The 13360-nt window shown below is 36.8% G+C and overlaps 1 protein-coding gene across 4 annotated transcripts in view; it reads left to right on the forward strand.

Moving 5' to 3' along the window:
- MAP2K4 (mitogen-activated protein kinase kinase 4) overlaps window positions 1-13360 on the forward strand; it is a 182691-nt gene that overhangs the window by 112973 nt on the left and 56358 nt on the right. For all 4 annotated transcript variants that reach the window (XM_069076805.1, XM_069076802.1, XM_069076803.1 and 1 more), the window contains one exon: window positions 13186-13360. In XM_069076805.1, coding sequence (XP_068932906.1) covers window positions 13186-13360 — 175 coding nt within the window. The remainder of the gene's footprint in view (window positions 1-13185) is intronic.

Raw genomic sequence — 13360 nt, forward strand, 5'->3', positions numbered from 1 at the left:
GAGGGCCTATTATATTTATCACTTGTGGCCATGGCTTTTATGTGTACAGAGAAGTATAATTTTAGATCACTAACTACCCCGAGACCCCTTGATAAAATAAATGTTTAATTGGCATTGAGAAATGAGAGCCTACACAGAGGGGGCTTCCAGTCTTTTAGAGCATTTTTTCATATTACTGTAGATCGTTTTAATTTCTTCATCTTTATCAATTGGGGAATGACTTGTATCCTTACAAATTTGGGAGGCTTCCAGTTTGAGAACTCTTTTTACCCTACTTTGCTGTTGCTGAGTTAAATTGGAGTTTGGAAATTGTACAGTAAATTCATTCCAAGCTTCTCCCTGAAACAAATATTCCATTACTTTAATGTCCACATTTTCTGGTGATGCCACACATCGATATAAATCATGAAACACCATTGTCACTGAAGTCCAAATTGTGAGTTATCCTTTAAGTGTTTAAATCACTCAGAATTGTGTGTTGTATTGACTTGGATTGTTTTTCACAGAATTCTGTTTTCTTATTTTCTGCAACATATTGATGCAGTTATTTTACTGAAGTTAATTGTGGTCTTTTCTTTTTTCAAATGCTTTATTGTGTTATGTATAAAAAGCTTGAGAGACATAATTTCCATATAATTTGTAATTTTATTAATTATGTCTAGCGAGTAATTAATAAAAAAAAATGATCATTTGGCCATCTCTCATAAACCAATGACCCCTTATGGAACCCATCAGCACTTATATTCCCTTGGAAGAGTGGTTATTGCTGATAGTGGAAATCAACTGATTGGTTAACAAGTAAGGAGAGAAAGAATGTTATAATGAGAGGTGGGCTAATGAGGGTCTGGAGGTCTGGAGACTGATCCATCAGTCTTGAACAAAGAGACTTATTTATACCAGACCACTCTCTGTCTAGGGTAATGTAGACAAAAGGGGGATCTACTTCCACTCAGACCTATCTGACTAAAACACAGTGAACCCATAACTAGAATTTCTTTACCTTTTGATACACATTGGGTGTATCTCAACTAAAATTTCATCTTGTCAGCCCTTTCAAAGTCTAACTGAATAACCTTCAGGGGCTGATTTCTGAATGAGGAAATAGGAAGAAGAAAAACTTGAAGTCCAAATTCAGTAATTAGTTATTAATATGAGAGAAATAATCATTTTTCTCAATTGATTTGTTGCTTTTTACACCAGGGTCATTACTAATCTATGCCACGTTCCCCTTTCAGCTCCTCTCTAATAATGAAGAAAACAGTTAATCAAAACCAACTGATACAATTACTATGTCTGACAAAGTATTCAACTTTTTCACTGTGCTTCATCAAGTCTCTACTAAGAAGAGGGAAATTAGGTTTATCATTGGTCCTTTAAAACCAAGGAGTCCAAGTATATGGGAAGCTTGTATTGACAAGTGGGCCAGAATAATCAGACACAGAGTGAGTCTGTGCTAGATTGAATTCTCATCATGGAGGCAATATGGATCTTATATACAGAAAGATTGTGGGAGGATTTAAGGGTAGTCTAGAAGAAGAGTTTGGGGATGGTATTGAGGAAGAGTCTAAGGAGGATCTTTGATGGAACTGAGGTCAGACTCTGTTAATAAGATTAAGGGTGGGAAATAGCTGAAGGCTACCTGGAGATGACAGACAATGAAAGGCTAGGCTAGTTTAAGGGTAACAGATTTGGGTATAGATATTTTGATAGGATGAAGAATGGGAAGTAGCTGGACTATGGAGGACTAGGCTAGGTTAAGAGTAACAAAGCTTTGGGTCTCGGTATAATGAGAGGCTTATGACCTCAGGCAAATGCCTCATCAAGTGGGAAGATTCAGTCAGAGTTTAAGGGGTTTCCCAGATGCTGTACCCCATCATTAGGAGTTTAGCAGTCTAAGAAGTAAATTTATTTATTTATCTGTTCACGTATTCATTTATTATTGTCCATTAATAGACTGGTTTGATTCTTTTCTATACCTGTAGTTTCTCAGGTCACTGTTTTTGAAGTCTCTAAGATGCTTAGTAAGGTGTTAGTGAAGCAAGAAGGACCAGGTTTTGGAGTCATGTGGGTTACAGTGCTTGAAGGGACCATGTCTAGTATGGTATTGGTTATAGAACTAATTTAGGGACTGTGGGTGTTAGGGCCTGAGCTTTGTTATTCTTGACATCTAGGAGGAACCTTATCCAAGGTACATCTAATATATACTTTCAGACCTCATGCACACACGTATGCCCAGGGTGAAGGCCCCTCCATCCTTTACCTCATTTTTACTATATTTTCAGTTCAAATATATACAGAAATGCAGGGAAGGGAAAACAGGTAATGGTTTACATTTATGACTATACCAATAAGATAATATTCTTTATCCTAAAGAACCTTTCATTCTAAAGAAGAAATGGACAGTTTCAAAAATTGAAGATAAGATTTTTTTTTTTAGTAGTCAAGCATAAAAACAAAATTAAAAAAATTGGGAGAAACAAAATAGAAATGAAGACAGTGATTTTTCTCTCATTACATATGTTTGTAGTTTTTCATAATTTATCATATTCTTAAAAGGTATACCCCTCCATAGCTCAACCTCTTTACTTTCTCTGGGTGTGGTATATCTTTGTAGTTGTGTTCTGAAGAGGCAGGTCCTTAGGGATTATTATAACCAATATACCCTGAGGATGTTCTACAACCGTCATTTTGGCACATACAAAAAACCCCAAGATTCCAAAGTGTCATATAGTATATATGTTAGGTACATTTCGTCTAGGATGCTAGAAATTTTTGCTTCTTTCCTGAGGTAGCAAAGCAGTTCTTATGTTTAACTGTAACTTCTTTTTTTTTTTTAACAGTATTTTATTTTTTACAATTATATGTAAAGACAGTTTTCAACATTTTTTATAAGATTTTTATTTCCACATTTTTCTTCCTTCCCTTCCCCCTCTCCAGGGTGTCAAGCAATCTGATATTGGTTATGCACATGCATCTAAAACATATTTCCACATTAGTCATGTTGTAAAGGAAGAAACAGAACAAAAGAAAAAAAACAAAAAAGAAAGTGAAGATGGTATGGTTTGATCTGCATTCAGACTTCAATTGTTTTTCTTGGATGTGGATATATAACATTTTCCATCATGAGTCTTTTGGAATTGTCTCTGATCATTTTGTGTTGCTGAGAAGAGCTAAGTCGGTCATTGTTGATAATTGAACAATGTTGCTGTTACTTTGAACACCATTTACTGTTACTTCTGAAAAAGGCAATTGATTACACAATTTTAATCATATATGTATATTTTTTTTGCTTTTTGGAGGACAGTTGGGGTTAAGTGACTTGCCCAAGGTCACATGGCTAGTTTGGTGTGTGTGTGTGTGTGTGTGTGTGTGTGTGTGTGTGTGTGTTAAGTGTCTGAGGCGGGATCCCAACCCAGGTTCTCCTGACTCCAGGGCTGGTGCTCTATTCACTGTGCCACCTAGCCGCCCCTTAATCATTTTTTTTTTTAGAGATACTTCATGACGTGGGATTTTTAAACTGACTGCATTTTCCAAGCTTTCATATACTTTGCCTTTTTAAAACTGATTTAATAAGCTCTTAAAAGGTTACACGAACATGGCCATAGGTTGCCAAATTCATCAAAACAATTCAGTTACAGAAATCAATCAGTTGGATTGTCACCTCTAATCTTACTTTTTCCACATTTTTTTTTTCCTTAGGGGGGAAGGTAGGGCAGTAAGTGACTTGCTCAAGGTCACATGGCTAGTTTTTGTGTTAAGTGTCTGAGGCATGATTTGAACTCAGGTCCTTCTGCCTTTAGGCCAGTGCCCTATTCACTGCACCACCTAGCTGCTCCTATTTTTTCCACATTTTTAGTCCTTTGTTTCGTTGTGATAGACAATAGCAAAAGTTTATGGAAGGATCTAGCAAAAGTCTGTTGTTGATAATGAAGTCATTCTTCTTGCTGAAGTTTGAATTTCCAATTAACTAGTTCCTTTTGAGGCCCTAAAATTTTTAAGTGACTAAGTAAAAATATTATTAAGCAATATCATCAATTTAATTAAATTCAACAAATTTCTTAAATAGCTGTTTTATGAAGAACACTGTGGTAGGTCCTGGGGAAGAAATAAAGATTTAAAAAAATCTTTATGCTGTAAGACATACACAAATAACTGTTCTAAAAAACAGAAGATAAGTGGAGAAGAGAGGCATAAAGACAGTGCTACATGAGTTGAGTTGGAAGGAAGGAAACTTTCCCTGTGGGGAGAGATCTAGGAAGACTTCATTACAGCATTTATTAAGTGCCTTATTCTGTGCTAGTCATTGTGCCAACTTCATTAGAAATATCACCCCATTTGATATTAACAAAAACCCTGTGAAGTAGGTCCTATTTTTATTCTTATGTTAAAATTGAGGAAAATGAGGCAGATAAAATGTTAAACGAGTTGCCCAAGATTACACAGCTAGTAAATGTCTGATGCTCCATTTGAGCTCAGGTCTTCTTGACTCCAAGCTCATTGCCCTATCCACAGCAACACCTAGCCACCCTGAGGCTGACAGGTTGTGACTTTTCCACGGTCACACAGCTGGTATTCAAAGATATTCTGGTGTCTGTGTCTTATGCTCTATTTGTTGGGCTCCTTAGCTGCATACTGTATCTAAATGATTATAGATCCATTTCATCACAAAAGCAAGAGATCTATTTTAAAAAGCATTTTTGAAGCCCTGTTTTAAATAATATATAGTTAACTTATAAAACTAATTTTAATAACCATCAGAATTGACTATAAAAGAGATTTTTAAAAAAATTCAGAACTCAACCAACATTAAGTTGAGAATTTCTGCATACAGAGTAGAACATAACAAAAGAATTGGACATGAAGTTATGAATCTTATTGAATAGCTTGCTTTTTTTTTTTTTATTAAGCAATAGGGGTTAAGTAACTTGCTCAAGTTTACAGGGCCAGTTATTTCTGGGTGTGGTGCTGAGTATCTGAGCCCAGATTTGATCCAGGTCATCCCGACACTGGAACCCGTGCTCTTACTCACTGAGCCACCTGGCCGCCCCTAAGCAATTGGGGTTAGTAACTTGCTCAAGGTTACACGGCCAGGTGTTTCTGGGTGGGTGCCGAGTGTCTGAGCCCGGGATTCTATCTCCAGGTCTTCTCAACACTGGGGCCGGTGCTCTCACTCACTGTGCTACCTGGCCGCCCCCTGGCTTTTCTTTTTTAAGTATATAATAAGTCAAAATTTTTTCCAAGTTCTTTTGTTTTTCTATGTTATCTGTTGACTTCTCATTTTGTTCTCTTTTTCTCTCTCTTTCTCATATATATATATATATGTGTATATTAAGTAGATGTTATGTTTCTATAATTGGCAAAAATCTGTCTTCTCTTCCTCCCAACTCCCCAGGCTCCTGCCCTAGGTTGAGAAAGAAAAGCAAAACCCTGTTCCAAACATATATAATCCAGCCAAACAAATTTCCACAATAGCAGTGTAAAAAAAAAAAAGTCTCATTCTGCATTCAGTCCTTAATGCTCTTTCAGGAGGTGGGTAGTATTTTTTATCATGAATCTTCTAGATTCATGTTTGATCATTGTACTGTTGAGAATTCTTCCCTAAGTTTTTTGAAATTAATTTTTAAAAATAATATTGTTGTCATTGCCTAATATGTTCTCCTGAATTTTACCCCACTGCACTAGATCATTCAAATCTTCCCAGGTTTCTCTGAAATAATTTCTTTCACTTATTACATGTAGCAGCAAGCACCCTAACACACTCAGGATGGCTGTTAGCACAGGTTCTTTATCTTGTTGTGGGACTGGATTCCGAACTCCTGGGTTCCTCCTCCTTCTTCTGCAGGAGGCAGCCAGTCCTGATGCAAGCAGCTCACGGTTCCTGCTCTCACCTCACTGAAGTCAGCATACAGGCAATTCTCTGCTCCTGTTCCCTGGCTCCACAGAGTCACAGCTACCACAACTGGGAAACAAACAATTATCCTAGCCCCCATACTATCCTTTCAGTGTAGAGGTCCTGTTCCTGACGCCATTTGTAGCAGCAAGCACCCTAGCATACCCAGGATGGCTGCCAGCACAGGTTATTTGATCCGCTTTTCTTAAGGAAAGAAACTCAAAAAGGGGTTAACCATCTTACTTTAATATATCATTTACCTAGTTCAGGGGAAAAAGTCAGCACCTTAATTTCAGAGAATACAAACAAGTTACAAGCAGACAAAAAAAAAAACCCAAAAACAAAAAACCAGACCATTACATACATATAATTAGTTACCAGAGAAGCACCAATGTCTGGGTTTTCAAAGCCGGGGGCTCAGCTGTTGTCCAGAGTCTCATCTGGCCAAATCATATAACTCTTCCCATGAGTGAGCCCCAAAGCAAACCTCACATCAGGGTATATATAGCCTTCTTCAGGGTCAGAGAATATCACAACCCTCATGACCCACTGCCCAATCACAACATGAGAAGGTGTGGGTGTTCCTGAAAAACAAATTGCCTACCTCAGGCTCCATGTGACTACATTCAGCCTGTTAGGGGGTGGGATTTGTTTTCAAATCAGGGAAGGTCCTCAAATTAACTTAGGCCTATCAAGGGGTAAGGAAGATATTCAAATTCCTATTACCATTACATTACATTATAGCACAGCATAACTATATCTTGCTTGACCATTCCCCATCTGATGACACCCCCTGTTTCTAATTCTGTGCCATGTAAAAAGAGCTGTATTTTTGTACATCCTTAGAGTTTGTTTTGCTTAAGACTAATCCCTCCCTTAACTTGCCTTCTTTCGACTTCCACCTTCACTCTTCTGCCTGTTACCTCCTATTTCGCTGTTGAGTAAAATATATTTCTATACTCTGTTGTATGTATATGTGTGTATGGCTGCTGATGATTAAGTTCTGAGGGGATACATATATTATCTCACCATATTGCAATGTAATGAGTCTGAACTTGTTTAGTCCCTTGTGATTGTTGATTCTTGTTTACCTTTTTATGTTTCTCTTGACTTCTGTGTTTGAAATTCAAAGTTTCTATGCAGCTTTGGTATTTTCTTCAGGAATGCTTGGAAGTACTTTGTTTCATTAAAAGTCCATTTCCCTTATACTCAGTTTTACTGATTAACTTTTTCTTGATTGTAAGCCTACAACTTTTGCCTTCTGGAATACAGATAGTTTTTGTTTTATGTAAGTGAATTTGCCATAGACTTTTACATGAAATGATTTTTATGTCATGTGAATTTGCCTCTATCCCCCAACTACACTTAGCCTATATATTAACAAAGACATACTAAAAAAAAAAAACCAAACAAGTAATAAAATGTGCTAAAATGCAGACATATAAACTATTGTACCATGATCATAAACAAATATGAAATGAAGAGTAACATTAATGATAAGGTATGCGCAGCACTGTACAGTAAAGTTAACATAGATATGCAGTATGTTGCCTCTTCACCTAGCCTTTATCACTGGTAGTTGGCTGCACAACTGTTTGGGAAGCTATGGAGAGATGTTTAGACCAGGGATAGGGAACCCTGAGATCACATGTAGCCTTCTAGCTTCTTGGGTGCAGCCTTTTGACTGAGTCCAAGTTTTACAGAACAAATCCTTTTATTAAGTGGACAGTGACTTTTTTCCTGGTATATCTGATGATAGCATGCAACATTATCATCTCAACTAATCTTTAAGAAATTTTTACATTAAGTTGAATTTGCATAATGCAGATTTATGTAAAGTAACAATGAAAAGTTTGTTATGGAATTCATATCTTGAGAATAGAAGTTGGATTTTTTTCCATCAGTTAACACTATAAAAATAACAGGCACCTAGCTGGAGACAAGTACAAATAACAAGGGTGGTAAAAAGGTATTTCTTTAGACTCTTATAAATCTAATCAAAATGGCTTTAATCTGAAAAAGGTTGGGGAATGTTGCCTGTACATATCTACCAACTTCTGTTTTAAAGAGAGTAACTATAATGTTGGGAGAAAAATAGCAGTATAGTTGCCTGGTATTCATGGACAACAAAATCCAGGGAAGAAGTCAGTAAAAATCCCATTGCTTCTGATCAACATACGTAAATAAAAAGGAAGTTGAAGTACAGGATGCCTTTGGATGGCTATATCTTATTCAAAAGAAAGACAATAATTAAAACAAAGTAGCATTATGTATTAAGAAGATCTGTTCATGTAAAGAATCTCAGAACTAAAGAGGAGGAGAATTTAGTGTAAAACCAATAGAGGTAGAAACAGAAGTTACCACTGGAAGAAACTACAAAGTACCAGAAAAAGTAAACACAGAGAGAAAAATAAATAAGACCGAGAAACAGATGAAAAAGGTAGCAGTGGGGCAAGTTGGTTAGTAATATTTATGTCAGTTATCTAGACCAGGTTGGGTAAACCTGCAACCTCGAGCCTACATGTGGCCTTCTAGGTCCTCAAATGTGACCCTTTGACAAATTGTGACCCAAACTTCACAGTACAAATTCCTTTAATAAAAGGATTTGTTCTGTAAAACTTGGACTCGGTCAAAAGACCACACCCAAGGAACTAGAAGGCCACATGTGACCTCGAGGCTACAGGTTCCCTACCCCTGATCTAGACAAATCTATTATAGGATATTCTCTTGTAAAGCAGAGCTGCTAATTAAAAAAAAATAGTAATAATTTCATCCATTTAAATGCAGAGAAACCTTCTATTCAGGACCTGATTCTTACCTACAAGAAGGAACTATTACTAGTTTGGGAATGATCGAACCTCGGTTGGAAGTGATTATTCCATCTTAGAATTTGTGATAAAGTAAAGAAAAGATTTGTTTATATTTTGAGAGCAGATTCAGGCAGTCTGGTCTACTCACAGGTTGTGGTTGTCCTTCGTTTTCGAAGAGGACCATGGCATCAGTGAAAGATGACATGACTTTGAGTTGACTTTGATTTGAGTGAGAGAGGACTGTGCAAGGTAGAGGGGCTATATTATGTAAGAAGACAGATAGGGACCAGAGTGAGAACAGAAGAATATGTATTATGCATGTGTATACATACACATACATACACACACTCTCATTCTTCTAAAAAATATCCTAAAGTACCTAAAAGGGCCAGTGTCTCCCATTGCCTCCTGAGTGATCTCCAGTCATCCTGATGAATATCTGGTCACTGGATCCAGATGGCTTTGGAGGAGAAAATGGGGCTGGTGACCTTGCACAGCCCTCCCTCACTCAAATCAAAGTCACCTGCAAGTCATGTCATCATTTCCCTGATGCCTTGGTCTTCTTTGAAAATGAACAACAAACATAATCCTCTTTACATACCTTAGCAGCACAACTATACTATCCTACTTGCTATCCATTTCCTATCTCTGTTCTCCTCACTGACTGCCCCTCCCCCTATATCTGCACTGCATTCTTTCTTAGCACCAGCTGTTAATGCTTTCTCTCCCAGAGAGTATAAATAAATTCACATAGGCACCCATGCTGTCTCCCCCATCCTTGAGAACAAAAACTGTTTCACTTTTACCTTTGTACCCCCCGATGCTGAGTTCAGTGACTCTCCATAGTATACTTTGTAAATGTTGGTTGATTGATAACATAGATTTGTGAGAAAAACTAAGGTCAATAAGAAAGAACTTTTTGAGTTGTACTGAGAATTATCTAAGGCTTAAGAAAGCTTCTTGATGACAACTAATAATAGGGTAAATGAATTATTCTTGTACTTACAATAAATTAGAAGGAACACAGGATTTTTAGTTTTGGGACTAGGATTTGGATTTTTGTGACCTTACTCACTTGTATTATCTTGGGTAATTCCCTTTCTGTGCTTTTTGTCCTATCTATAAGGATGTACTTGATGACCCTTAAAGGTCCTTTTGTCTCTAAATAAATGAAAGGGGGCAGTTAGGAACAGGGCATGCTAACCAGATTTCAGTTTTTGACAAGGTTACTAAAATAAAGGGAATTCTATGCTGTAATTTGTGTAGATTCCGGCAAAGTATTCGATCAGTTTGCTTATTCCATTTTTGTAGACAAGATGGAAATGCTTAAATATATGTGAGTATATTTGTGAACTGATTGAATGACCAGACCAACAGTTATTAATGATTTGATGTATCCTGAAGCTTGTGTTTAACATTTTTGTCAGTGACTTGAAGAAAGACATAAATTGAATGCTTACCCAAATTTTGGCTGGTACAAAGCCAGCAAGGAAAGCTAACTTATTGGATTCGTCCATCAGTCAGACTAATGAGCATTTATTAAACACCGACTATGTTCCAGGCACAGTGCTAAGTGCTGGGGATACAAAAAAGAAGGAAAAGACAGTCTCTGCCTTTAAGGAGCCTACAATATAATGGGAGATAATAAGCAAACAAATGTATGCAAAGCTATAGACAGTACAAAAAAAGAAAATAATATAGAGGTTGGAAAAGGCTTCATGTAGAAGATGAGATTTTAGTTGGGATTTGAGAAGGGAGGTAAGAAAAGGGGAGCCAGTGTGGCAATGAGGAGGGAAAGCATGCCAGCTACGAGGTTCAGACAGCCAGAGAAACTACCTGGAATTGAGAGATGAAGTGTTTTGTAGTCACTGCCCAAAATGACTGTAATGTGTTAGATATAGGGCCTAATCTGAAAAGTTAAAATTAGTTGGGATAAGTATAAGTCTCATATTTGGGTTAAGAAAAGTAACTTCTTATGTACAAGATGAATGAAGTGGGAATTTTTAATGGACTATATCAATATGAGTCAATCGTGTGATATAGTAGTCAAAAAGAGCTTAGCCCTCTGTAAGACAGGTAGTCTAGGTCTAGGGGTCTGATTGAGTACAGTTTTCCTGTACTCTCCTTTATTACGCTTTCTCTAGACTATTGTCCTTAGTTCTGGGCATGACATTTTAAGAAGGATATTAATAATCTGAAGTTTCTATAGGAATGTGACAAGGATAGTGAGAGGGTTTAAGATTATACTTTGTGAGAATTCCTTAAAGAAACTGAGGAAGATAAGATTTGGGGCATAGGGTTAAGTCACATGATAGCTGTCTTTAAGCATCAGAAGGACTCACATACAAAAGGAGGGCTTAGACTTAGACTAGTTGTCCATTGAAGACAAAACAAGATATAGTGGGTGAAGGTTTGATGCTGTGAAACAATTTCCTAGCCATTAGGAGATTCTAAAAATGAGGTGGGCTACTCTCCCTAGTGGGATGGCATATCCCCCAATAGCATAAAGGTTTTCATGGAAAGTCTGGGTGACCGTTTTTGACACATATTTCAGAAGAAAATCTTGTTCAGGGATAGATTTGATTACCTCTAATACACCTTTGAACTCAGAGATTCTGTGATTCTGAAATTTTCCCTTGTATTGCATGGCTAATGAGCCTATATTAGAGATGAAATTTCTCCCTAGTTCAAAGTGACAGAGAGACCACTTTCAGAGGCAACATGGCATGATGGAAAGAGAACTGGTCTGGAAGCCAGCAGACCTGGATTCAAGTTCTGTCTTTGATCATGTTGGCTGTGTGTTCCTGGGCAAGTACTCAAGACCTGAAGTTTCAGAAAAGGTGCAGCCTGCATTAGTAGAGGAAATTTCTCACTGAGAATTGCCTAGAGCAATGAAATCACAGGTCCAGTCTGTACTTCCAAGTGGTAGAATCTGTATGTTGAAAGACTATAAATAGAAAGCAAAAAGACAAAATAAATTTTGGGGGGGTCTGGGGTTAGGTGGGGTGGTAGTGTAGGTAATACATTAATTTAATCCTTCTTCTGGGAAGTGGAGTCCTCATAGATGTTTCTGAACTAGATGTGTCCCTTTAGATTTTTTTTGCCCTTTTGAATCTCCCCCGATGATGGTAATTGATAAAAAATAAAAACGTTCAAGGTGTCTTGTATTTTTTTTCCTCTTTTGTCTGAATGTTTCATGTAGGCAGTTTTTGAGTGTTGATGTTTGGACCTTCTGTATGTAAAGTCTCCTCAGCCTCTGCTTGTAACTTTTGAATTTTTGAGGGTTCCCGTTGCTAGAAGGTATGTATGGCTAGTTAATAAAAATGTTGCTCTACTCACTGATTTTTTTTTTTTTGGCCTTTCAAACTTAAAACTTTCAACCCAAGTACTTACTAATAGGTGAAATAGTCATTATGTTAGAATGGGACTTGAGCAATACTTGTAAAGTTAGAAGTCCAAGGAACATAAAGTAGTGACCAAAAAAGAAAAGTTTCACTAAAGTGAGGGAAAACATTCTTAAAACTTTGAAGAAAGGAAAATTTTTCATTGGTACTATAAGATTCAATTTCTTTCATTCATGTGTCTTGGCATCTTAACAAAAATGTTGTTTTTTTAAATATGGAATTAAATAGTGATGTTTTGGGCTAAATACTAGATAGAAAACTGGTGTATCCTTGGTTTGATATAGGTTGTTCTACTGGCTTGGTAAAGGAGAACGTTTTTCTGCTCTTTTTTGTACATCTATGCATATTACAATATTTTTCATTAATTTTTTCTTTCTACTAACACATAGCTGCCTGCACTGTTCACTTTTAAAAATCCTATTTACCCTTAATCTCCAGGTTGGAATTTTATAGTCAGCTTTGTTACCATAATAAGAAATTGCAGTGACAGGGCCCCCTCCTGTGGCTTATTTTTTTGTCTGCCACTTGCCCACTTTCTATCTATATGTATTCTCTTCATTAATTGATGAAGAAGAGATATAACACTTTATTAAATTAAGTAAATGACAGTTCTGGTAAGGTCAGTTGGCCTCTGCATATGCTTGGGAATTTTGTGCATTCTTCTTAGCATTAAATAGAACCTCCAGGGTACTACATAGCAAGGTATGATGCTCTCTGAAAGGGAGAGTTTTCATCTCCTGAGATTCTGTAGATCAGAAAATCCTTGTAGGCATTTGATGATTTAGCTTTAAGTTGGAAAATAACTCAGTAATTGGAAGTGTAAACTAGCTTGCAGAATTAATTTTATCAGAAGCAGAAAAAAAAATGTTGTGCTTGAGAAGAGAAGACATGACAATTGACTACAAATAAATATAAATGCAGATCTTTTAAAATTTATTCATATTTTTAAAACCTGGAGGTCAAAATGTTTCAGTAGCTTTTGAGAAACCAAGCATTCCCACACATTTATTCAATACTACCAAAAAGAAAAAGTTAAAACTTATTTAAAATGTGGAAAAATTGCTTCCCAATATTTTAACAGAGAGAGACTGAGAACACACAGCATTGAATCATCAGGAAAACTGAAGATCTCCCCCGAACAGCACTGGGATTTCACTGCAGAGGACTTGAAAGACCTTGGAGAAATTGGACGAGGAGCTTATGGTTCTGTCAACAAAATGGTCCACAAACCAAGTGGGCAAATAATGGCAGTTAAA

This window comes from Petaurus breviceps, unplaced genomic scaffold, assembly GCF_028583685.1.
Source record: "Petaurus breviceps papuanus isolate PSGF00001 unplaced genomic scaffold, PetGlider_PUasm1.0 90925, whole genome shotgun sequence".
NCBI lineage: Eukaryota > Metazoa > Chordata > Mammalia > Diprotodontia > Petauridae > Petaurus > Petaurus breviceps.